We start from the raw sequence: 27771 nt of genomic DNA, 5'->3' as shown, positions 1-27771 counted from the left end.
AGTTTTCTAGCTGTCTAAAACCTGCTCTAATTATATAAACTTGTTGTGAGGAAGGGCAGGGAGAGAAAGTCCTGCCAGAGTTGACATCTAGCCTTGGTTTATGATGAACACTTATCTTATCAACCTACTGTTAATAAACTCACTAAAACAATAAAGATCAAGATTTAATTTTAACTTGCTTTACTGGCCTGCTTTAGCAATGGCTAAAGGTGATAGCTTGGAAAAATATTAATCAGAGTCAGCTATTTAAAGTCAGACCAGTTTTTTGGCAGTTTCTGCAGGAAAATTCATCTACCAACCATCAACCATGAAGATTCTTAGCTACCTCTTGGTTTACCGAAGGTTGCTGCTCATTGTCCTCACTCCACTACTTTTACTTCCACTCCCACTTATCATCAAAACCAAAGTAAGTGACCTGCTTTGAGACGTAATTATTTTGCACCTGTATGTAAAGACAGATTCCCAGATCTTTTAAGATTCATAGAATCATAGATAGTTTCTGTTGGAAGGGATCTTGAATAAATTCATTATGTTTTCATTTTGATTTTTTTTTTGTCAAAGTGTATTGGCATAGAATTGTAGAGAAGACAGCTTCAATGTAAAATTCTGTACTGGATTCATGAAACTCTGAGTCACATATTTGTTTTCTTGTTCAGAAGTGCTTTTCCCATTTAACATCATCTAGATTACATTGAAAATCCTGTCCTTGCTATTACCTTTTGGACACTTTTAAACAGCTCTGTATGACTGACAGTGAAGATGAACTGTCAGGAAGAGAGCTGCATTTACTTTTTTGTTTCATGAAGGATTTTAAGTTCATCACATATTGTCCTGTCTGATAGTAAATGACTGAAGTCAAGGACCTGATAAATTTCCTCTGGTTCCTAGATAAAGAAAAGTCTGTGGCAGGATATCTTAGTTTTATTTTACTTGGAATAAATTCTTCAGGCATTCACTAATTCTTTTGACAGCTCCAAGCTGATGAAACAGCTATCTAAAGATGTTGTTAATGATTCTATTTGGTATAACTCTGATGTCAGTAGAATGAAATGGAGTTCTCCCGTGATGCGTTATCACATGTGCATTATACATAATCATACATATCACGTGTGACAATACATGAAAGTTAATTTCAGAAATGCTTGCATCACAGATAGTGATTACAGAGCAACATCCTTCACACTCACATCACAGTTTCAATATTTCAGTTTCCTTTTCAGGAGGAAACTCACAGGAAATTCTTGATGTGGTAGGACTTAAGTGAGATGAACATTTGCTAGATGAATTTTGACATTTTCAAATTGTTTAATACATAACAAAAACTTCTTTCAAAAAATAAATGATAGTCATAGCTGACTGACTTAGATTTAACATTGTTGTTTTACCAGTCAAAGGTTCCAAGAGCCACATCATTCAGCTTTCCCTTTCCCAGTACAAATCATCTGTGCTGCTGTTGGGCAGTTTCATACCCTAACCAGTGGCACTAAAAGCCATTTTCCTTAAAAGCATAAATATAAATCAAAAACACACAAAAGAAGTTTCTAGGATTTTAGAAGAAACTAGACTCACTTCACCTGCATTTTACAGGCAGCATTGAAAAAGATTCTCCTGGCAAAAAAAAAAAAAAAAAAAGAAATAGAAAAAACTCTTGTTTTTCAGGAGTTTAAATAAAAGACAGTCATTAAAATTACAAGTCTTAAAAACAACAGCTGTGTTTCTTGTCAGTCTTGCACAAAGCTTTTTTACATTAGATCATATCCTTGCCTTATTGATATTGATGAAAAAACTTCACTGATTACAGGAGAGACAAAACTTGACTGTGAGTTCTCCTAGAGGCTTAAAGGCTTGCTTGCATATAGAGAATGTTTGTGATTTATGGTAATTCATGGCCTGAGAATGCTCCAGAATGACCTGTGTGATTAATTGTCCTTGAAGGATTAGGCAGCTGACTTTTCCCCTACCTTTCCTAAGTCGTAGAATTTAAATAATTTTACTACCTCTTAGAAAAATCAGGTCCCTTGACTCATACTTTTTCCAGGTGTGGGGAATCTCTCTATTGACATAGCTGTGATTTTTTCCACTGGATTATCAACTCATATTTTTGTTGGTGCCTTTTGTATTCTAGGAAGCAGAATGTGCATACACATTGTTTGTGGTTGCCATCTTTTGGCTCACAGAAGCTTTGCCACTGGCTGTTTCAGCTTTGCTCCCTGCCTTTATGTTCCCATTGTTTGGTATAATGGGATCCAAGGAGGTAAATCTTTCTTTTCTCTCTTTTATATTGTGGATATCAAGGATCAAAACTTCAAAGAAAGAAATGCATAATGTTGAAACCTGTCAGGCTAATCCATGGAGTGCCAACCACAGTAGTTCTACCTCAAAATTTGCTTACATGCTTTGTCCTCAGGACTTGTTTGTATTTCTTTAACACTTTTTTCTGTATTATGAGTGCTTAGATGCCAGTCAATAGAAAAATGCTAGTTACATATAAAATATCTTAATGTTACAGATGTGAGGTGTCATACTAATGACTCCATGCAAAATGCTGAGTGCAACCCCATATGCAAAATACATCTTCATGTCAAAGTGATGACACCATACTCTATGTTTAAAGTTGTTATTGTATTTGTTGAACAGATGACAAAAGTAATAAAAGCAATATTTCATTGGTGATTTAGTCTATATGCGAGATGTGACTGATAATTTTAGGTTGTTCTATCATAAGCCCTATTTTTTATTTTGTTTTAACAATATGCACTTTCGTGCATTTACTCTTGCAACATTTGGTTAAATGAAATTAACAGTTCTAATGAACTTAACAGTTTAATTTTAAGTCAAAAAATTTTCCTGATATTTATTTCAGTATATAATATTACTGTATTTTTTTCCATTAAATTGATAATACCAAATACTATCAGAAATTCATCATTTGATTAAAAAAAAGGTTGGTTTTGGTTTTTTTTTTTGGTTGGTTGGATTTTTTGGTTTTTGGGTTTTTTTTCTTATTTCAGGTGGCATCTTCTTATTTTAAAGACTTTCATCTGCTGCTGATTGGAGTAATTTGCTTGGCAACGTCAATAGAAAAATGGAATTTGCACAAAAGAGTGGCTTTAAGAATGGTGATGCTGGTGGGTGTCAAGCCTGCATGGTATGTGCTAAACAATGTCTTGAAGGAAATAATACTTGTGGAAATCTACGTATTCCAGAAATAATTGCCTAGTGCTTTTTCAGTAGTAGAAATTCAGCCTTTCTTTTCTACTCAAAGTAGATATTTGACTTGATATGATTGATTTCCAGGTGACACTTTATTATTTTGCTGAGGTCCTAATTGAAAGTTCCCTTTCAGTGATTCTGTTCATAATAAGGATCCTTCTGGACAAAAAGAATGGTTAATTTGTGAATAATATAGGGGTCCTGTTTCTTGATGGTGTTTGGAACATTCATACCCAATGTCTTCAATATAAAATCTGTTTTATGCTGATTATTAATTTTTATTTCAATAGTGTTTTCAAAATTCTGGACATTCCCAAAAATGTATTTTTGTACACATTAAGTACAATGTCTTTACTTATGTTTTTTTCCTTTGTCTACCTATGAAAAAACTATCAAAAGAGAAGAACTTCCTCAGATGGATGAGGTGATGAGGGAAATGAAATCACACTCTCTGCTTACTCGCTATCATCATATATCTTATGAAGTGAAAACTCTTTGCTTGCTTTACAAACTTGCAGAAAAGGTTTAGGCCCAGAGGTGCACCTGTCAGCACACCAGTAAGGCTGCAGATAAGATTTGTAGAGCAAGTTTGGCTTCCCAGAATATATCATATTCATGACTCCTTGCCAGGAAACAGACTGACAGGAAGCAAAAGGTCAGAAAATCAGAAACCCCAGGTCTAAAAAATGAGATGGTCTAACTAATAGCACCTCATGGAAATGCTGGATTATTTCTATTCCTCAGTGATTTGTCTGACCTAATTATAAATATCACAGTTATTTTGCTTAGGTTCTGCATGTTTTGATAACTGGTAGCTTTCTGTTTTGACAAAATGCTCCTTACAATCTTCTTCTACTGCCTTCCTTTATCTTTGGCTGTATTCTTGAGCTATGTAGATTTAGTTGTTTTGACTTCTATTTGGTTGATCACTCCTAAAGCTGACTTCTCACCTTTTGGCCAAAATCTTGAAAGGGAGGACACAAGTGAATGGTGTGCCATGCTAAGCTGAACATTGCTGGGGAACTTGCTGTGGGTAATCCAACCTGCAGCCAGCTGCTGAGGAGACCTAGATTAACTCCTGAGATTAGCTCAGTTGGTTAGAGCATGGTGCTAATAATGCCACGGCCATGGGTTTGATCCCTGTATGGGCCATTCACTTGAGTTGGACTTGATGATCCTTACGGATCATCCCACATATTCCAACTCAGAATATGCTGTGAAACTCCACAGAGAGCGTTGTAACCCTGAGGAAGCAGTATCCTTCATAACTAGCTCATCACATTTCCTGATCATGACAAAGGGATAATAAGATTATGATAAGACAATTGGTGAAGGATCTACCCATCTCTCAGCATCTGCTGCTCATTAGTGGTGCCCACAGCAGTGGTGGTGCTGTTCTCTGCACCAGCTGTCCTCTGCTGCTTGCAGCAGTCCCCAGCCAGCCTGTGTACATTGGAGACTCATCCTGCTCAAGGTAGAGATACCACTGGAGGAGGTTTCTGCATTAGAGGTCATGAGGGGGTGCAGCAGTGAAAGTAGAATAGCAGGAGACTTCTGGATTTTTCATTATGCATTCTTCTGGAGAAACAAATATATATCAGACATAGTGTGGCCAGCAGGACCAGGGCAGTGATTGTCCCCCTGTACTCAGCACTGGTGAGGCCAAACCTCAAATCCCGTGTTCAGTTTTGAGCCCTTCACTGCAAGACAGACATTGGGATGCTGGAGCATGTCCAGAGAAGGACAACAAAGCTGGTGAAGGGGCTGAAGCACAAGTCTTATGAGGAGCGGCTGAGGGAGCTGGGGTTGTTTAGCCTGGAGAAGAGGCGGCTCAGGGGCGACTCTCTCCAAGTACCTGAAAGGAGGTTGTAACCAGGTGGGGGTCAGTTTCTTCTCCCAGGTAAAAAGTGATAGGATGAGAAGACATGGCCTCAAGTTGGACCATGAGAGGTTTAGATTTGTTAATAGGAAAAATTTCTTCTGTGAAAGGTTGGTCAGGAAAAATTTCTTCTGTGAAAGGTTGGTCAGGCATTGGAACAGGATGCCCAGGGAAGTGATTGAGTCACCATCCCTGGGAACAATTAAAAGATGTGTAGATGTGGCACTTAAGAACATAGTTTAGTGATGCACTTGGCAGTGTTAGGTTTAGGGCTGGACTTTATGGTCTTAAGGGTCTATTACAATCTAAATGATTCTATGAATCTGTAAAGACCTCCTGTCATTTGCACCATGCAGTCTGGTCTGCAACTAGCAGAGAAAGGTGAATATGTCTATGCAGCCTGCAAGGACTAGAATGGGTAATGAAACATTAATTGTGTACTACATAGCCAAAAGTGACTTTATACTTAAATGTAAATGAAATTATCATCCAAGGTTCCATGCAAAATATTTTTTTAACGATACCACTGAGAAAATAATGCAGAAAAACTGAATGCAGAGGCTGAACACGATAGAATATATTTTACTATTTTGTCATCACTTTCAGAGTTCCTCATTAGAGCCCACTACATTGTACCAAATGGTCACATGATCATCAATCCATCAAATGCTGGAAATTTATGCTGAACAGTTTTGAAACATGTTAGTGAATTCCTTAATTTGCTTTAGTTTTTAACCTCCCCTGCAAGTTCTACTAAAATGGCATTTTTCTACAGCTTGAAAATTCATATTCAGTGTGCTTATCCTGACCAGTAATTTCTGCATAAGAATTCGTCCTAAAAACACAATTCTTCTAGAGCGTCTGTCTGACAACCTAACCGAAAACTGCCTAAATTAGTGGGGTTTATTGATGACAATTTCTGTTAAATCCGGTCCACATCTTGCAAGTCTACAGATCATTTTATCATTATGCAATTAAAAACTCACAGAGAAAAAACAAGATGCCTCTGCTGAGAAAAAATCAAGTTTGAAATGTTGCTGCTAATGGCTGAAAAGAAAGGCTATGAGAGACATTTTGAATAGTATTTTTACATAATAAAATAATGTTTACATGATTTTTATGTAATTTTTATACTGGCTTCATGTACTAAGTAGACCTTCCATTTCTTTGTGGAGCTCTTGTTCAAGGCTGGGCAAAGAGTTTTACAAATTGCACAGATGACTTCTGAGAAAATGCTGCACCACCACCATCCCTCTACTCAGTTGGTCTCTCCCTGTGGTGATGCACAGCAGGTGTTTAATGGCAATGACAGCACCTTGGAACAGGAAGTCAAGAGGACTGTTCGCATTCACAACTCCAAGAAATGCAGTAAAATGACTTTGCGACCTGTATTCTAAATTTACAGTCCAACTTCACCAGATACAACATGGAATGTTTGATTTTTCATGAATGTTTGATACAATTCAGTGTATTGCATCAGTGCAATCAGGAATTGCACATATGCAATTCCTATTTGTAGTAAACTTGAAAAAGTTGTGCCAAGACCAGACTAAGGCATTCTAATGACCTTCCCTTTCCCTTTTAATATCAAAGAAGATGTTTATTGAAGCCCAAATAATCCCTGTGCCTGGCTTGGTGTTCTGATTAAGAACTAAATACCATTTACTGAATTGTTAATATTTCTTCCCATAACAACTGGACTGGTATCTAGAGGACTTATAGCCGAAGAGATAACTCCAGGGGTGGATTGTATCATCATCATCATCATCATCATCATGGCTGGGCTTCGCGAACAAAGATTTGGGAAGGGCTCTACCCATGTTTGTTGCAAGCGCGTTGGTGGCTGAAAAGGCCAATACGAGACAGGCATGTCCGGTTGCAAAAGGCACAGCAGAAAGACTCCTTAGACAGTATATTCTGCAAGGCACGATTCTTTCTGCGTTGCCTTTTCTCCTCAAGGGTGATCCTGCGTGCTTTCTCAAAAGCATCAGCAGTGTTATAGATGGTGTGTCTCCAGGCCTCCCGATTGGAGGCCAGAGTAGACCAGTTATGGTGATCAATATGACCAAGGCTGAGATGTTGTTTCAGGGAGTCCTTGTATCTTTTCTTTGGGGTTCCTCTCTTGCAGTAGCTGGTGGCAAGTTCGCCATAAAGCAGGATCTTAGGAAGGTGGTGGGCCTTCATCCTGGAGACGTGCCCTGCCCAATGCAGCTGTGTTCTCATCAGCATGGCCTCTATACTTGTGACTGCTGCTTGCTCTAGAACAGATGTATTGGTCACATAATCTGACCAGTGGATGTTTAGGACTGAACGGAGATGGCGTTGATGGAAGCATTCTAGGAGACGCAGGTGGTGGCGGTAGATGACCCATGATTCAGATCCAGACCTGGATTGTATAATGCAAGATTAATAGCATTAGCAGTATAGTCATTTTAACTCTCATTTGAATTCATGACGTATATGGTGTTCTTTCTTCAAAGATGGCTCAAATATAGTATAATTCTGTAAATAAACATTATTACTTCTACTTCAATTGACAACATATTTGAACCTTTAACACTAAAATATGGTAATTTCAGTGTCTTTGATCAATTTTAATTCATAAACTTCCTCAAAAATCAATTACAGACTTTAAATTTTTAGTGTTTCGAGCTTTCTGTTGAAAACATTTTCCATTTATATTAAATAGACTGGTGATAGGAGATGCTACTGTAGCAGTCACAGACTCGTCTCTCCTATTCCAGGCTTATGCTGGGTTTCATGGTTAGCTGTGCTTTCTTGTCGATGTGGCTCAGCAACACCTCTGCTGCTGCCATGGTGATGCCAATTGTAGAGGCTGTAGCTCAGCAGATCATCAGAGCCGAAGTAGAAGCTGATGCACTGGAGATGTCTTGCTCTAATGGCTCCGTCAACCCAGCACTGGAGCTGGACGGTAGGCACGCGCTGCAGCTTCCGTTCTTGCCTGCCCTCACTCAGCAGTAAAAAACACATGAAATACAATTAAATGACTGGAGAAGTACTATTGTCATTGCACGCTTCATTGTGACACTTCTCTTGGAATACCATGTGTGAGCTCTCTCATGTTCACAAAGATTGATTAAAACAGGTGCAGAAGATGGCAGTTTCATGAGAGGAGGAAAGAAGGGGAGAGGCTGGCTTATCAGTCTAGTAGAATGCCTGAAATATGACTGCAGGCTATAGATACACTGAGCATTAAATGTTAGCACAAGGAAAGAGCTCTTTAATGTCTAGGGTAATGCTAGGAGAACAAATGAATCTAAACTGGTTTCCTACACGGTTTGATTATAAGTTAGAAAGATTTCTCCTCATTAAAGGATTCAGATTCTGGGAATAGGAGTCATGAACGAATAGGGAACAATTCAACTGTTTCTCAGACCAGCACTTACAAATGTATTCATGGGACAATGTGAAGTGATTGCATGGAATGGGACATGCTGATGTAGCCTTTCCAGTTTTGCTCCTTTAAATGCTTATTTGTCTTTGTATCACTGTCTTACAGAACACATAGGAGAATGTGAAAACACTGAGTGGAAAGAAAAGCAAATTAATGGGTAATTGTTATTAATTTACTAAATTCTACTCTAAGAATTCTTCTAAATAGAATATCTGTTTATTACAATACATGCCTTTGTTTTCCAGATATAACAACAGTGTGGCTAGTACTGTGTGCACAGTTGAAAATGAAAACGAAAAAGGAAATGAACAGGTACTTAAGGTGTCTTTTTATTACATAGTGTAACTTAGTTTTAACCTAAATCTCACTTCTATGCAACACCTAACATGGTACAGGTAGCAATGAATCTAGTTTCACGTGAATAAGAGATATATGTGTAGTCACACATATACACACAGTTTGCTTACATAATCATGTCATTAGTGGTTTTGTGCTCCCAGTGTATTTCACACAAGTTAAACCAACCTCACCAGAGTACAAAGTTGATATCTACAGTGTGTATATATATATATATCAGTATATATAAAGGAAGTTCTTGTCTCAGTAAAGACAGATCAGGAAAAGGACTTCAGAATTTGACTCTTCCTCCTTTTCCTTTGCATGAATAATTGCAGTACCGCTATAATAACAAACCAAACCACACTGCTTACAGCTGTATTACCAGCAAATTGTCTTGCTCTTCTAAGGCATCCTTGAATCCTATTTTTGTGCCTCATGATGAGCCCTTCATATATATTAATTGGTGTATATACTTTCTAAGCAGAACCTACCACCTGCTGAAGCAGAGCGAAAAGGCAGAAAGGACAAATACAATGGGATTCTCAAAGTGATGTGCTTATGTATTGCTTATTCTGCTACCATTGGAGGGCTGACCACAATCGCAGGAACATCGACTAATCTGATTTTTACTGAGCACTTCAATTCGTAAGAGACTATATTATTTATATTCATTTTAATCCAGACTTCTAATATTATTCTTGAGCTCTCACATGGTTCCCCTAAAATGCATTAGAAACTTTACCCTTTGATTTGATATTACTCGATTCTATTGCTTTTTTAAATTATTTGTTAAAGACAGAAAATGAAATTGCATGGTTGTATTTGCTTTACACAGAGAAAAGCTATAAATGATCTGCCAACACATACAAGAAGACGATCATTCTTTGGTTAAGTAGTACTTACTATTTGAGTAGCTGCATGGAAAAAGATGGGCTTGTCTGAGAAGGAAGGCGCTACTTAGTATGAATAAGATAGGCACTATTAGGTTGTAAAGAGCTGTTATTAATTTCTAAGTGAAGCAGGGGTTAAATCTGGGTCTGCTTAGCAAAGACCATCAGGAGAGACTTACAAGAGGCTAAGCATTGTTGATATGAGGAATTTAGGTCCATTAATAAATGAAAAAGAAAATAATTTCAAGCTAGTCTGAAACCTGCATTCAGTGGAACACCTTGTTTTGAGGTTTTCCAAAGCATTTTTTAATATTCCTTCTCATATTTAAGTAGAACTGCTTTGAAAAGAAAATGGCAGATTTAATTCCAAAGCTCTTGATAAACCAATAGTTCTTGCTGAACTTTTTTTTTTCTGCAAACTATTTATTTCCAGAAGTATGCATACTCTAATTTTGAATGGAGTAAAATAAAGTACTATCCTTTGGTTAGCCTCTGCCCACTATTTTGTATTGCACATAGCAAAATGTTAAAGACCAGTTATTGATTGCATTTGTAGTGTTTTCATTTTTCAGAGGGAATAGGTCTAGAAAATAAATAGTTCAGTGTGTCCTGTCCATCCTTGCCTCAGGCAAGACCTGTAGTAGATAATCCAACAGCAGGTAATCCAACCAGTATTACGTAATAGATCATTTTGAAAAATCATTTAAACTGATTGTTCTGTTTACCTGAGGAATATTTGGTCGGGAGTTGAAGAATACCTAAATGCAATATTCAGATTAGCAGAAATACACAAATATTCAGCCCCGTACAAACCTACTGTGGAATATAAACACAATAAATTAACATATTATGATGGAATTGAATTTTTAGCATAAAGTTTTTAAGAGCTTGTTTTATTGCTCAGTAAGAAATTATCACATATGTTTCAGGAAAGACCATAAACACTTTAGCAAATGATGGAATGCTAAATTGTTACAGTTATGTCAGATTTTTCCTATCTTGCAATTTTTAAATTCAAAAATTGATATGGCTAATCATGTAATAAAAGGTACATAGCCCTGTAATCAATAAATAATGTAACAGCACAATGCTTTTAATTGTTCTAGTTTCATTGTCTCATCATTATGTACAGTTGCAATTTAGAGCATCACCTCAAGAAGACGATAGGACTTTTGGTTTTGTCCCTGTTAGCACTTTATTTGCAATACATCTAAGCATCATAGCAAATACAGATCAAACCTAAAATGTGCTTGAGAGAGCATTTATGATAAGCATTTACAGCTTCAAAAACCTATGTAACCATCAGAATTATTTTCCTTCTAGCAAGACATGAAATACAAAAGATTGGCTAATAATCAGAAATAGTCATTAGAGACTCTCTCTGGACATTTTTATTTCCATTCTACCTGACTTTTTTGCATCAAGGAGGAAGCTGTTTAAAGAGATTAGAATTTTCTGACTTTAGAATTAAAAGCTCACTCAGTAGAGTTGAAGGAGCTCAAGGGAAGAGTAATTTCTATTCACAAAGTAAATTGTAAAACAGGCTTTCATTACGCTGCCCTTTTGACTCTCTGGCATCTTTCACATTCAAGAGCAAAATAATTTAAATTGTAAAACAGGCTTTCATTACGCTGCTCTTTTGATTCTCTAGCATCTTTCACATTCAAGAGTAAAATAATTTCTTTCAGAAAACCAGAACCCCTTTCTCCTTTTTTTATAAAATCACATGGCAGGGAAAGCTCTAGCTGAATGGCCCACATCTGTAACAGTAGGTTAAGACAGCCTCAAAGAGACAAGGTGACTGGAGAGACAATCCACCTAGCAAATGAATATTCCTGGAAATTACTAATAGTAATTTTGATTTTAATCAGTTTTGAATTGCTTACGGAAGTTTTAAAAATACAAATCTCCACTGTTGTTTTCTGTGTTCATTGGAAGTTTTTTCATTTATTTTCTTGTGCTAAAGTCTCATAGAACTGTTTTCTTTAAACTTCTGTTTCCTTGTAGTCCTAATGGTCCTTAATGGTAATTAACGAGTGGCCCACCCCTTGCCTACTGAACTCAGGTTAGATACATCTCAGTCCATGTCAGATCGCCAGATCTGTTGCTGATCCAGTGATCGAATAACTGGCACAGCTAGTTCCTGTAGTGGTCATGAAGATAAGGATGGGAGGGTGAGGAAGAGGATACCAGAGGGCACCTCATGCTGCCAGCCAGAAGCGCTGTCTTGCAGCAGTACATTCTGGCACTTCTCACAAGTCTTCATTCCTTTGCAAAGCTCAACTGAACATGTTTTTTACTTTCATCCAGACGTTACCCAGATTGCCAGTGCATCAATTTTGGATCCTGGTTTATTCTTGCCTTCCCCATTGGAGTTATTATTCTGCTGCTGTCCTGGGTCTGGCTCCAGTGGCTTTTCCTTGGGTTTGAGTAAGTAAATGGTATAATCAATAAAACTAAAGGTAACTGGTATAAAAGATAATTTGCACCAGGAGTAAATACTGCATCTAGGTTTAACAGGTTCAATAGGAAGAAAATGCAGCAACAATGATTTTCTGTCCTTGATTAGTATGACTTAATCTCTGGATGGAACAAGAATTTTCTAAAATAGGGATCCTTGACTATTTAGCTCAGCGTAAAAAGTTCATATAAAAAATGAGTCATCATTAAATAATGCATGCTTGCAAGACAGATGAATACTGAAATCTTATACATTTTGGTCTGACTGGAAGATTCACAGTCAGGAGCATGCCCTTTTGTGGAGTCAGGGATTGTTTTTAATACTTTAACAATATCTGAGTTATAAACTGATTATATTTGTAAATCTGAAGTAAAAAACTTCTGCTTCTTCTAAGTTCATGTGTGGTGGTATGGTAGGGGTTTTGTCTTTCCACAGAGCTTGGGTTTTTATGGTTTTGGATAGGACATACTTCTTTTGGGCTGATTCTTCAAAGCCTTGCTCTCCATAAGTTCACTAGCATCTGGAGAGATAAGTGGGACAGCAATCTTCCACAATTACATGGCTACTTACAGTGTGAGAGATGAAAAGTGAGACTATTTTTAAACAGATAGAGTCATCGCACGCTTACCACTTCATATGTGAACATATATTGTTTTCTTTTTCTTGATGGTCATTTTTCTTGATTTGTAGTGTTCTTTTTAACACTGTGTAAGAGTCTTAGCCAAGAATGAAAACCTAGCTTGTAGCAAATACTCTGCAGGTTACTCATGTGATACAAACTTTTTCATTCTAAAACAAAGTAAAGCAAAGTCATAGATGACTTTCATTAAATAGCTAGGTTATATATTTGGTTGTTTCAATTAGTTTCCATGATAAAAGTTTCATGCTTCCTGGGCAAATGAACTAGTCAAGAATAGGACACATTTTGTTGCAGCCTCTGTCAATCTCCCACTGGACTTTTTCAGTTAATTCCTATATGCTCAGTTTGTGATAATTGAACTGGAGATACTGTACTGTAAAGTGACATTTTTCCTTTTGTAAAGTGTTTTTGGTAACTGATATTAGAAAAGTTAGACTTTTTGTTTTTCTTCTGTATACACTAATATACACTCAGCAATACTGCTGCTTTACATTCCAGTTTTAAAAACATGTTCAAGTGCAGCAAGAAGAAAACAGCTAGAGAAGAGGCCTCATCACGGGTGATTCAGGAGGAGTATAAGAAACTTGGACCAATGAGGTATCTCAAACTATAAATCTGCAAACAAGAGCAATTAAATACAAGTGTAAATTTAAGAAAATTGATAACTCATTCTGTTTCTGTTGTAGCTACCCAGAAACTGTTACACTTGTCCTATTCATTCTAATGACCATTCTGTGGTTCACCAGAGATCCTGGCTTCATCCCAGGGTGGTCTTCACTTTTCCCAGAGTAAGTTGTCTCTTTTGATACAGCAGCGAGAACTGTACTGTGTCTTAACTACATACCTTCTTTTCTTTTCAGTTTTAAAAAATGAAAATATTTGCAATATTTCAGAAATATTCCAGGTTGATGCAAATCTTTGTAGTGTATACAGTATAAATAAACTCTAGAGATTTCACATATGCATGTGTGCAATAGCTGAAATGTGTTAAACCCATTACAGGATAAAATCAAGGGACTAGAGCACAAGTCCTATGAGGAGAGGCTGAGGGAGCTGGGGTTGTTTATTCTGGAGGGGAGGAGGCTCGGTGGAGACCTCATCACTCTCTACAACTCCCTGAAAGGAGGTTGTAGCCAGGTGGGCGTTGGTCTCTTCTCCCAGGAAGCTATCAGTAGGACAAGAGGGCATGGTCTTAAGCTCTGCCAGGGAAGGTTTCGGTTGGATATTAGGAGGAAATTCCTTATGGAGACGGTGGTCAGGTATTGGAATAGGCTGCCCAGGGAAGTGGTGGATTCTCCATCCCTGGAGGTTTTTAAGATGAAACTGGATGTGGCACTTGGTGCCATGGTCTGGTAACCATGGCAGTGTTGGATCAAAGGTTGGACTTGAGGATCTCAGAGGTCCCTTCCAACCCTGCTGATTCTATGATTCTATGGTAAGTGCCTCCTAGGAAGGATTATGCCTAGGTTTTAGACTTGATCTGGTGAGGAAGAACGCATAATGATTAATGTCACAGTATCCCACTTCCTCATCAAACATGAAATTTCAATAATGAATCTTTGATTAGAATTTTTTGATCTCCTGCACTTAGTGACAGCCACACTAGTATGCATACAGGCCAACATCCCCTGCTTTGGCAGCTCAAATTAATGCTATAAATTACTTTCTGTTCATACATAACTCCCTCAACATCACAGTTCAACTAATGACAAAAAAGCGAAGAACTATTACATTGTTTTGCTTTTTGTTTCAGGTTCTCCAGGATCACCTGGATTTTTTTTCCTAAGTAATCAGTCAGTCTTACAGGAACTTTACTGTGATATCTCCTTTTCTCTTGCTGTACTTCCTGTAATTTCAGTTCTCATTTTCTTCGATAAAGGTCTGAGTTTTGCTCTGGAGTGGTAGGAAGTAGTTGCAGGATTGGGATGAGCAGGACTTAGTGCTGTTTAGGTCCTTACGGATTTGACATTTATTATTGGATGGCCCAAAGGCCAGTGCTGGACTAGGATGTAATTTCCAATTTTGTTTTCGTGGGCATTTGTCATAAATGACATTGAACCTGTATCCATCATGCTTTCTCGCTTTCAATATATTTTCATCATTCATGCACTTACACACCTTCCCCAGGGCTCTTCCAGAAAGCCTGGGAGTGGATGTTACCAGGAATAATTATAGCAAACTTTGAATATTTAAAGCATGAAGCAAAATTATTTTCTGCAAAAATTGTCATTATAAAGCGTATTAAAAACTAAGATTGTTTTAAAATTATTTACTTTTAATTATCAAAATAATTGCAAAAGAACATTTACTACCCCCCATAACAACAGCAGAGCTAATGATCATTGTCTCATATGAAACACTGCATTCTTGAAGGGGTTTTGGAGTGTTGACCTAATCAAGCAATCAATCAGCTAGCTAAGCAATCAGGCTGGCTTGGCTTCTCTTCCTGCTTCATATTAAAATTCAGTGCTCATTGAGCACTGTTTAAAGAGCTACATCTGATACTGAAAAACAGGCATGGTAAACAACCTTTCAAATATGGGACTTATGGCTCAAATTATTTTTTTCAGTCCAGAGAGCCACATATTCATATTTGAACCTAGCTACCATTGCCTGAGGATTTTTTTTCACTGACAGGGAAATACAGAACATTCTCAGAATAAGCATGGTTACAGGATCTTCACAGGGACATTACTTTGTGGATGCCCTCTAAAGTTTTCCTTGGAAGGGAATGCAATCACATGTCATGTCATGTTAGGCTGAATCATGTTATAACTTGCATGAGGTAGCCTGAAGAGAAATAAAGATTCTGTTACACCCTTCAGGAGGAAAGAAAGCATTTCTAACTATTCAGAACTTGTCTATTTCCAGATAGCTCTCCTTTATCAATCAATTACATTAACTGGCATAAACCCAGGCAATTAGGTTTATGCTTTCTGAGCAATGAAAACTCAGCCAAGATACATGAGTGGGGCAAGGGTCCAGCACAGGTATAACTGGGAGCAAGTCATCTTCTTAAAAAAAAAACCAAAACAAAGAAACACAACAAAGAAACAGGAAAAAGAACTCAAACCCCAGGAACTATGTTTCTGTCACTGTGATGCGACATGTGTGGGCTTCCAGCAGTGCAATGAGCTGTAGCTCATATCTCTCACACACTCGCTCCTGAAGGTACACGCACACAAAATTGTTCAGTGTTCTGGATTTAAGTGTACAGATAGGCACGTGCACAACTTCCTAAAGTTTATGGCACAGGAAACAAGTATAAGGAAATTGTCTCCACCCTTACAGAAATCTGATAGTACTTGCTTTCCACAGGATCATATCCTGCAGTCTTGAGCAGGCCTCAGGGAGTTCTGTCATCCGAAAAAAGCTTTGACCTCATGAAAAGCCACAATATCAGAGCTATAAGTATGAGACCATCCCACACCAGTGAGTGAGTTCTATTAGCTGGGAATCATACCACTCTCAGGCTTTAATACCAGAAATGTCTGTCTGATCCTTTATTCTAATATGGTGAAGGTCAGGAGAGCTACATTGTTCTCTGTGTTAAGCTCAGTAGATATTCATTTTATTAGAACACGAATTTCCAGAAAGAAACCAGTCTTGATGTCAGGGTGGCAAAGCCCAGGTTCCTTGGATTTTGGAATTTACTCCTTTCCTTGATAGTCTATCCTGGTGGGTACTCATGTCTGTTGTCAAACTCACATCTTGCTTTCTGTCTGAATATAACTTCCAGCTACATGTTCTTGTTGGATTAAAAACTTTTCTGTGATTGCTGCTTTAAAAATATATGTATAAGGTAATCATATCTTTTTATAAGCTTGCTTTGACAAACTAAATCAAATACTAAGAGTATGTTTTGCTTCAGAAAAGACATTCCTATCACTCTCACCATCCATGTTCATGTTCTCAGACTGTTGTGTGCATCCTCACAAGTTACTCAAAGCTCTTTATTGTGCAAACACTGATATTTTTGAAATCCCAGCAGAATACTCATATTTAATCATGATACCTTCCCACTTTTTAAGCTAATTTTTGTAACGTCAGCCAATTTTTAATCCATATTTGTGCTGTATCAGCGCTGAGTAGAGCTCATTTTAACAACTTTATCAGATGTCTTTCAAAAATAAATTACATTTATGAGGAAAAATTTGTAAATCTATTAAAGACTAATCAATCCTTTGCTGTCCTGTCCTGTGCCCGTTACCTCCCTCTGGAAGAAAACAGCAAGATGTTTTAATAAATATTGTATAACACTACAGAGAGCAGCACAGGCTAAAAATGCTTGTTTCCTCCCCGTCTGTTGACAGCATAGGATCACACATAATTTCTGCTACAGCAATTTCCTTCTATGTCCTGGCCTGATTCCAGGCTGTAGAGTATTAGCTTCAATTAGAGGAGTTCCAGGGTGGCCTTTGGCCAGGACTACAGGAACCTTATAAGAAACAGTAAGTTCAACACTGGGCTGCAGCTGGTTACAGCTGATCTCTGCAAGGTGGGCTTCCCTCCTTCTTCCTTAGATTATTGCTTGAATGTACTCATGCTTTTTTTTTGCATGGTTTATCGATTTCTTTGATTCTAATACAAGACCACTATGTATTTTTGCCGACAGCCCTGTTCTCTACAATTATTTCAGCTGCAGTCATGTGAGATCTCCTGAATCAACAAGTTTTTTGCTTTCTTATACCACAATCAGATTTGCAGTTTATAAACAGGTAGACGTTGTATGTGCAATTGTATTACTACTTGGATAAATGTACTTTGAAAAAATATTATCTCGTTCTGTTCGGAATGGCATCATGTGTGTATCTTTGTAACAGTATGACTAATGGTAGGATGTTGTGTGTGTCCCAAGCAGGTTTTTTGAGAATGGTGTTTTGCATCAGGAATGCTAAGTTTTGTGAGCAAAAAATTGCACCTCCCTAGTTCAACAAGCATAAATGCAAAGTGTAAATGCAAAATGGGGAGGAATGACCCCTGAAGGAAGGGGGCTGCAGGGTCACCTTGACAATGTTTAAATCTACATGGTATGGAGCAAAGAGGAAAGAGTCAGGGTCTTCTTAGTGGCACCCACTGACAGGATGAGAGACAATGGGCACACACTGAAACTTGCAGGAGTCCTGAACATCATGTAATGCTTTTACTTGTAACAGCAACCTAGAGAGGTTGTGGGGTCACCATCTTTGGTGGTATTAAAAAACTTTCTGGACAGAGTCCTGGGCAATTGGTTCTCCCCTCCGCCAGAGCAGGGAGGGGTTGGAACAGATGACCTCCCAAGGCCCCTTAACAAAATCAAACATTCTATAAAAATGCATCTGCCTAGAAGAAAGTGGCAGCATGAATTGTTTCTGTATCCAGACCTTGCCTTCCTTCAAAAGTCCTAGCAAGTCTTAAGAGAATGCAGGATGGGATCCTAGAGGAGGAGATTTTGGATCTTTAGACCCAGCGCATCTGGTCCTAGGATAAGGGTAATATATAGGCAGAACCCTCTGACTATATAACCATAACAACATATATTTTTTAACCATAGCAAATATGTTTTTTCAAAATGTATTTTCTATGCAGGCAGACACTAGGAAGCAGGAGACACAAATTAGAGAATCACTTCAATTTCTATGGCAGCTTCATTTTGTGACAATGTTAGCTAAAACCATGCTGGTTTTGGTGTCAGTGCGCTATGCATATTAAGCTTTTTTGAATTTCACCTAACCAAGCAAAGGGATCTATCAGATCATGCGTTTGTAGCATAAAATCAGGAGAAAAATTTTTCTTTTCAGTGAAAAGCCCTTATTTAGTACAAAACAGTAAGCTGCTGGGAAGATCTGCTGGGAAGTTATTATTGGACCTACTGTAGCTGTATATTCAGAAAAGCATATGGTCTGAGGCTAAGAGAACAAATATATTGGTATATTGGTTCAGAAAATCTTACAGAACTTGCAGAAAATTGAAAAAATAACAAAAGTTAAGAAAATGTTTGCTTTAACTTTCTTCAGTAAAATTTTTATTCATTTTTAATGACCATCTTGACTGAAATAAGAGACTGGAATATGTCACCTTCTAGCAGTCTGTAACAGACTCAGATGGATGTGTTAAAATTGCCTTAGAGCTCAGCTTTTCACCTTGCCTGATCTTAGGGCTACTCTGTACAAGTTAGAAGGATATTGAATTACCTTAAGAAACAGTAGTGCAAACAGTTCTCAGGCACTGGAAGTGACCAAAACAAATATGACCCTTGTGACTATGACCCTAGTAATGACAGCCATAGGAGGATGAAAATTAAGCTATGCTGCCTTTTCTTAGCTACAAAAACGTCACCCTTTCTGTGTGGCAAAACAACACATACTTACTCAAGATGTTTATTTATGAATTTAGAGGGACTACACAAAATATTTCTACAGATGTGATGAGTTGACTGTGACTGTCTGCCAGGTGCCCACCCAGTTGCCCTCTCACTGCTCCTTGGCATCAGGACAGGGGAGAAAATAAGGTCAAAAAGCTTGTGGGTCAAGATAAAGACAGGGATACTGCTTTTCAGTTTCAATCATGGGCAAAACAGACTTGATATGGGAGAAATTAATTTAATTACCAGTTAAAAATAGAGTTGGAAGGTGAGAAACAAAACCAAAAACTAAAACACCTTTCACCCACCCTCTTTTTTTCCAGGCTCAGCTTGACTCCTTCATTCCTTACACCTCTGCCTCTTTCCACCACATCAAGTAGTGCAAAGGATGGGGAATAGAGGGTTCTGGTCAAGTCTACAGCAGCTCTTCTCTGCTACTCTATTCTCCTCCTCAGTCTTTTTCCTCTTCTCCTCCTGAATATGTATATTTATGTGTTTTTTTTTTCTTTTTAACTTCTCCTTAGGTATAAAAGCTATATTATGGATTCAACAGCTGCCTTAGTGATAGGCGTCCTGTTCTTTATTATTCCAGCAAAAACATTGTCTAGGACTTCAAATGGCGAAAACAGTTGAGTATATTTTGATATAGATTTTACTACAATAATGTACCTAAGATGCTACTATAAATAGAACTTATTGCACTGGTTAGAGGAATGTTGTTAAGTAATAATGCTAAAATCTTAATACAGGATAAAATTTTACTGGGATTTAAAGTATCCCTGGCCTGGAAGTCAGTGCCAACAATTATGCAATGTTAACATCAGGAGCTAGTGCTGTGCAGGAACCTGCTGCCTGCAGCCCATCACCACAGGCAGAAACCTTTCCATTGACTGCAATGGGCTTTGAAATGGGACTGAATGGGCAGGGCTGGGCTTATTTTTGGAAAATTTTACTGCTTAATTAAGGTATCCTATAAAATTCAAAATAGTACATGAGTTCATTATCATGTAACTTTTCCTCTTCAAAATGAAATATTCCCTAAAGTATACTTCTAGCTTGTCCTCTTTATGCATTCAATTGTGCTGCTGAAATCAATGAGATCTGGGGGTTCATAGAGAATGCAAGACCATAACCTAAATGCGCTTAAGTGAAACAGCCTTTGCACAGCAATCTGTGAATAGTGCAGTCTTATTGAGTAAATTAAACTCACTGATATCCCACAGCTATCTTCCACATAGGGAAGAGGGGAAAGGGGCCAATGTTCCACTGGTGGAAACTGTTACAGCTCTTATGTCTCCAAGCTGTGACAGTTTTCCCCAGTAAAGATCTGTCCCCGGAACTGAAGGTTGATTCCATCAGAGGCTTTCTTCATGTTATAATGATTGCCTTTGAATTTTTCCCAAGTACTTCCTCAGAGACATTATTTCAAGAGCTTGTCAATATGTTTTTAAATGTTGTTTGGGGATTTGGTTTTTTATTATTTTTTTTTTCTCTAGCTGTTTTTGGTTACACTCCACTCATTACTTGGAAGGAATTTCAGTCATGCATGCCCTGGGAAATAGCTATTCTCGTTGGTGGCGGGTTTGCACTGGCAGACGGCTGTGAGGTAATGCAGTTTATAGAAGATACTGAACAAATAGCATGACCCACATCAGGAGCAACTCAGACATGCAGTGAATTCAGTTATTATCTTGTTTTAGCAAGTTATTCTGTAGCAATATTGAACATGATAAATGTGATGAATATTCAAGATGTTCACAAAGCAGGTTTACAAAAAAAGAAGCTTCCTTTGTCTTCTAAGACAACTGCTGACTACTGTTTCTTATGTAATTTAAACCTGATGGCGGTAGGAGTTTTGAAGACACACTGTTTCCAAAGCCTTAGGGTTAATGTCAAATGTCACTGAAGTACCTCTTATGTGAACAATGGTGGTTACTCAAGTAAATCAAGCAGGTTTGGACCCAGACTGTGGTGATGGAGCCTGATATATGCATATTACCATTTTCTGATAAGACTCTACTAACCATCTCAGAGGTACAAATATAAATAAATGGAATATAGTTTGCATGGGCTCCTATAGGGTACAATTGAATTAGAAAAACGGGCTTAAAAATATGTGGTAGGAATATGGAAAATATTTCCAGTGTTTTTCTCTTTTACATAAATATTTTGCAAGTAGCAGATGAGTAAAGTCTCTTCTACACCATTTTTAAAATTTTTCTTACAATGACTTGCTAAACATAATCATATTGCCATATTCCTTATGCAGGTTTCAAAACTTTCTGAGTGGGTAGCAAGTAAATTGACCCCTATAGGATCATTACCATTGTGGTTGGTTATCCTGATATCCTGTCTTATTGTCACTTCAGTAACGGAAGTAGCCAGCAATGCAGCTACCATCACAATATTTTTGCCCATACTATCTCCTTTGGTGAGTATAACAAATGTTATTTTTAATCAGAATATGCTCTATCATCCATATAATAATACAACTGCTTAAAGAAGCAGTTTTTAAAAGTCTCCATAAAATACTTCATGCAGTTTATTTTCCTGTTCTGTATTGTGCATTGGATACTTGGTGGTTTAAAGTATTTCTTACAAAGGATGTGGAAAATTTAGTAAAATTAGATAAAAGTTCATGTCGTGGTCTAAATCCAGTCAGCAACCAAGTACCACGCAGCTGCTTGCTCACTCCCTGACCAGCATGATTGGGGAGAGAATTGAAAGGGTAAAAGCTAGAAAAGTTATGCGTTGAGATAAACTCAGAAAGTTTAACTCAGAAAGCAAAAACTGAACAGGCAAGCAAAGCAAAACAAGGAATTAATTCACTGCTTCCCATGGGCAGGTGGGTGTTTAGCTATCTCCAGGAGAGCAGGGCCCCATCGCACATAGCAGTTACTTGGGAAAACAAATGCCAACCTTCCAAACATCCTCCTGCTTCCTCCTTCTTCCCCCCACTCTGTATACTGAGCATGTGGCCATATAATAAGGAATATCCCTTGAGTCAGTTTGGGTCACCTGTCCCAGCTGTGTCTCCTAGCAATTTCCCACTCACCCCCAACTTCCCTGCCACTGTGGCAGTAAGAAAAGTAGAAAAGGCCTTTGCTCTGTGTAAGCACTGCTCAGCAGGAGGAAAAAACATCTCTATATTATCAACACTGTGTTCAGCACAAATCTAAAACATACTAGCCACTGTGAAGAAAATTAACTCTACCCTAGCAAAATCCGGCACAGTTCAACATATGAAAATTAATGCTGTTATTACTATCTGTGAAGATCTGAAGCTCTTAAAAAGGACAGATCTCTTAGAGTTTCTTTAGGACCATATCTTCAGCAAAAGTGGTTAACACTGCAGGTTGTCAGGAAAGAGAGGGCTAATAGATGTGCTTTACACATAATTCTCATTTCTTCTGTCCTTAGCTCAATTCAGTCCTTTCTTCTAATCCTTTTTATCAAAACATCTGATTTTTTCTTCTTCAAAACTTACTGATTGTCTTCTAGTCTGTCGATTTTCCTCTGAGCCTCCCTCTCTTCAGACTAAACAACCCTAGCTCCTTCAGCCTCTCTTCATAGGACTTACCCGTTAGACCTTTCACCAGCTTGGTTGCCCTTCTCTGGACTCACTCCAGCATCTCAATGTCTTTCTTGTTGTGAGGGACCCAGAATTGGACACAATACTCAAGGTGTGACCTCACCAGTGCTGAGTACAGGCAGATGATCACTGCCCTGGTCCTGCTGGCCACACTATTTCTGATACAGCCCAGGATCCCTTTGGTCTTCTTGGCCACCTGGGCACACTGCTGGCTCATGTTCCGCCGACTGTCAACCCCAAGGTCCTTTTCAGCTGGGCCACTTTCCAATCACTCTGCTTCGAGCCTGTAGTGCTGCATGGGGTTGTTGTGACCCAAGTAGAGCACTCAGCACGTTGCCTTGTCGAACCTCCTACAATTGGCCTCGGCCCATTGATCCAGCCTGTCCAGATCCCTCTGTAGAGCCTTCCTACCCTCCAGCAGATCAACACTCCCACCCAACTTAGTGTCATCTGCAACTTCACTGAGGGTACACTTGATCCCCTTATTCAGATCACCAATAAAGATATCAAACAGAATTGAACCCCTCATTGAATTCCTCTTACGAATTGCATACAAATGCAACTTCGTCATCTTTCTTGCAGTGTTTTTCCTTCTCGTGCCTGTGAAATGTGAGCAGCCTTTGCAATAGCCTTATTTTATGGACTCAACTACAATCAGAAAACATCAGGCATGAATTTAAAGAACTATCTTTTCTCCTCTGAAGCATTCTCAGATATAATCTCAAAAAACGAGTTACCAAAAAAGTTATTTCTCACTATTTAGACTAGCAGTTCTATCTACAGTTCACCTGTGGTAATATAAGAAGTTTGTATTTATGTATTTAATTTGGCAATGCATCCCTTGACAGCTGTACTCTCTTATTTTTCAATAGGCTGAAGCCATTCATGTGAATCCACTTTTCATTTTGATACCTGCTACCTTGTGTACTTCCTTCGCATTCCTGCTTCCTGTATCAAACCCATCCAATGCCATCGTATTTTCATATGGTCATTTAACTGTTATGGACATGGTGAGTTTTAAACAAAAGTCCCTAAAGGGGATTTTAAACATTTTAAAAATTTTCTTCAGTATCTTGATGTAAGTTTCTGTTTTCTTTTCCCTCTTTTTCAGGTGAAAGCTGGTTTGGGCATTAACATCATTGGAGTTGCTGTAGTTATGCTTGCAATTATGACATGGATAGTGCCTATATTTGATCTCTATACTTACCCAAGCTGGTTACCAAACAGTCCATTTACAAATGACACTGGACTGTAAAAAAAAAAAAAAAAGTCTTGTTTCTTTTCTCACATGTGGTGAGTCACTTAAAATGCTTTTTGTCACCACAATGATAAGGACTTACATTACTATAAATGCCATATTTCACAGTCCTAGAGACTGATGATCCAGTCTGAGAGTCTAATCAGGAAGAGTGCTAGACTTTCTAAATATCACAGTTAGATCGGGTTTCTAATCTAGTTCAGCTAGTCTGAATTTTAATATCTTCATGTTGTGAAGGAAAAAAAATAAATGTGCATAGCCATTATCACCGGCAGTTTGCCCCCATTCTCAGGGTAGCAGAATAATGAAATGTACATTTTATTATTTCAAATATGTGTTCTTGCTATTTTTTATTTGGGGGTTGTCAGAGAACATATTAGTTTTCTGTTTTCTAGATTCAAACTCTGTTTGAAACAGTGTTGATCATAAACAAAAGATCAGGCAGGGGACTCTCTTGAACACATAGTTTACAGACCTGTCAGAAATGCACAGAAAAATGGAGAATAGCAGCATGACCACTTAAACAGCACTTTATCTATTAAACACCTTGTAACCTGGAAGGAGAATACATACTTAAGCATATATTTAGTCTAACTGCTCCCAAGACCTCACTGAAACATATCGTTACTGCTGTGAAAACAAGAGTTAAAAAAATTAATATTTCTCTGGATCGACATGTATTGATAGATCTGAGTTGATCTATATAAATGGAGATTAAATGATCATCATATCTCTCTGCCAAAAGTAGAGATAAATCCCCTTGATGAATGAAACCATAAGACAGAGTGATGAAGATTTGACACTCAAACTGTCAATGAAGAGCATCTTCGCCCGCAGGCTCATGATCTCTATAGAACAGGTGGCAGTTTAAGGTTACTAAACGGTGTTAGTGTTGTAATGTTCTAAACACAAAACAGTGCAATGTAGTCAGAATGGAAGTTGGAGTTCAAAGATATCTTCAAATAATGATGTTCTATTTGGTTGTTACATGTTTTTCACCAAAAGGACTATCACCTGTTGGGAAGACCGGTGATAATTTGTAAAGAGCATGTAGCTAGTAGTCTGAATGAAAGCTGCATGTATTTAGCTTGGATCATGCCTTGGGACACCTGCATGATAGTTGTAAACCTTAATCTGTCTTTTATAGATAGAGTAAATTATCCATTTTTCCTAAAAACAACAACCAAAAAATGCTCGTTTTTTGATTACATAGTTTACATTTATTTTTGATAGTGCACATTTAGGGATGTCAGTCATGACTTCTATAATGCCAGAATACAGCGTATTGTTGTATATGTAGTATGCTTCCTTTAGCTATTAGTTGCAGATTCAGCTGCAGTGAATTATTAAAGAAGCACTTTTTCTTAATGATGATGGTTTTGTGTAAGTAGTTGCTGTCTGTGCATGCCACTACTCTTTTAAGCCTGACTGAGGCTTCTATCTCTTTAGGATGGCAACCCCACCTTTTTTAATGCAGTGGTAAAATAAGGCTATGGCCATCACTAGCCCTATCAGGAGCTGCCACTATACAAATAACGATAACTGATCCCCTGCAGCAATGATTATGATTACAGATATGCAACATTTGGCTAAATGAAGTCAGGTACCAGTGGGAAATGCTTATGCAAGTAACTAATCCAAGATACAAACCTTGGATTATACTATATGGTGTTCTCCCAGAAGAATGTGCAGTGCAGGAGCTCCTGGCTTGTGCAGGCCTGCAGGCACAGAGAGGACAAACAGCTAAGAGAATGCTCTTACTTTAAGGTTCCCAGGTATGACCTTCTAATTCTGTCAGTAATTTCCAGATTATTCAAGAGCAGCAGAAACAGTGAATCACAGAGTATTTCAAGTGGAAGGGATCTCAGAAGACTCTCTCACCCAATCTCTTGCTCAAAGAAGGTTAACACTGAATTCAGACCAGGTTGTTTAGGGATTTTTCTAGTCACATCTCAAAACTCTCCAAGATGTAAACTGCACAACTTCCCTGGCTAATGTTCTCCAGTGCTTTACTGTCCTGGTTGTGAAATATTTTGTCTTTAAACAAACATATTCATTTTAGGCTAATAGATTCATTATTGTCCCTTTTATTTGGGATGAATTCTTTTCTGTTTGTAAAACTGTCTTTTTCTTTTTTAATGAAACATGAAAAAGAGAAGACAATCCTCTTTGTGACCTTATGTTTACCAGTCCCAATGGATGTGATATTTTCGGTCTCCACAGGTCTGCTCTGCAGTATTATAATCATGTGGCAATTGTTTTTCAGCCAAAGGAAATTTATTAACTGTTCCTGAACTGTTCCCGAGTTTTATTAATGTTCCCAATACAGAATTGGCTGTTGTAACCTTAGCCTTGAATATGGCAATGTCTACAGAGGTCCATGAGTGCACTACACCATGAAATCAGGCTTTGACACTGGTATTCCTTCTTCAAGTTACACATCTTCATGGAAGAAAATAAACATTTTGCACTGTTTAAGAGAACTCTTCAGAAGTTGTCAACTGTACTAATTGATATAGTTTTCAGTACGAGCTGAAGCTCAGTTTGTGCCAGATGATTTTTAGCTGTTCATTTTATTTACTTTTTGGTTTATTCATAGAATCATAAATAATATGACAAAAAAGCCCATCATGTCTGAACCCTCACATAATTCAGACCATAGAATTTCCCTAAATTACTTGTTTTCATGACAGAAAGCATGGTTAAGTATTTTAGTAAACAAGAAGAGAGTCAATTTTTTTAATGAAGGATGCACTTTTAAAAACTGTTTTCACTACGGTTGGCGTATACGGTGAAAAATATGCAAAGAGAGAAGGGAGAGATTTGTAAAGAAAGTCAGTCATCTGTTGGGCCATGTGTTTATAATTTGTCTAAATGAAATGCAGAATTATATATAAACTGGCTTTCAGTGACCAGTATTTCATTGTGTCATAATGTACCAAATTAGTGACAAAAATGAAATGATCAAGCATGAGGTCTTTGGAGATTGCATCCTGTAAGTAAGCCAGTTGTGAATAAACAAGTTTGTAGTAGTTGGAGTGTAGGGTCTCACCAGGATTTTTAACTTGTTTAGCCAGAAGTTTAAGGAATGGGTCAGACACAATCTTTGAAATTATTTGTTATTATTGCTAACTTATCTTTAAAACTTTTGGGAACCTTTTAAGTAAAAATTAACAATGCTGCAGTGTAGGGATTAATACTGCTAAAACTTTCTCACCCAAGAACATTGAAATGGAGGAAAAAGAGAATTTCAGAGTGTGGGTATGCAACAGGTGGATTTGACTCTGACTGCAGGCACAGAGCACTATGCTGACTGCCAGTAGAAATACACTCTACATATCTTGCTATTGTATTCCTTGCTCTGACCAGAATTTGTATTATGACAAATGGTGGAAATGCACCTACAATTATTTTAAGAGTTGATTAATATATAATGACATAAACTATTTGTAAATTGCTTTGCGCGTAATTTCCATATAAAATGGTGTGGTTTTTCTTTGTCTCAGATGAGTCTAATTAGTCTACTGTGTTAGTACATAAGTAATATTTATGACTTACTATTTATTTGTGGTCCATTCCTGATGAATTAAAAGGAGCCTTTGCCATGCACTTCATTAGAGAGATGTGTCAGGTCTTTGTTCTCCTTTTCTATGGCCATGCTATATTTAATATATTTTCACTTTGCTTTTGGAAGATGTACATTTAGCTTACCAGAAACCACAAACCATGTGAACCCTGGAA

General features: G+C 37.8%; 1 protein-coding gene across 3 annotated transcripts; it reads left to right on the top strand.

Moving 5' to 3' along the window:
* Window positions 1-241: 241 nt before the first annotated feature.
* Window positions 242-27263, top strand: SLC13A1 (solute carrier family 13 member 1). 3 transcript variants are annotated; one of them, XM_051795505.1, is made up of 16 exons: window positions 242-406; window positions 2126-2254; window positions 3012-3148; window positions 7837-8024; window positions 8613-8664; window positions 8753-8819; window positions 9328-9491; window positions 12047-12166; window positions 13336-13434; window positions 13524-13625; window positions 19705-19808; window positions 20677-20786; window positions 21450-21611; window positions 23645-23782; window positions 23884-24065; window positions 26297-27263. In XM_051795505.1, exons 1-15 carry the CDS (start codon window positions 308-310, stop codon window positions 24025-24027), a joined length of 1815 nt encoding a protein of 604 aa, XP_051651465.1. In that variant the 5' UTR covers window positions 242-307; the 3' UTR covers window positions 24028-24065; window positions 26297-27263. The 3 variants fall into 3 exon arrangements, with proteins under 3 accessions (XP_051651465.1, XP_051651466.1, XP_051651464.1); XM_051795506.1 differs by having other exon boundaries at window positions 9331-9491; window positions 23884-27263; XM_051795504.1 differs by having other exon boundaries at window positions 23884-27263.
* The last annotated feature ends 508 nt before the right edge of the window (window positions 27264-27771 follow it).

The sequence above is a fragment of the Manacus candei genome, unplaced genomic scaffold, assembly GCF_025592945.1.
Source record: "Manacus candei isolate 608988 ecotype Guabito, Panama unplaced genomic scaffold, ASM2559294v1 h1tg000043l, whole genome shotgun sequence".
Classification (NCBI taxonomy): domain Eukaryota; kingdom Metazoa; phylum Chordata; class Aves; order Passeriformes; family Pipridae; genus Manacus; species Manacus candei.
This window is presented reverse-complemented; position numbering and strand designations above follow the sequence as displayed.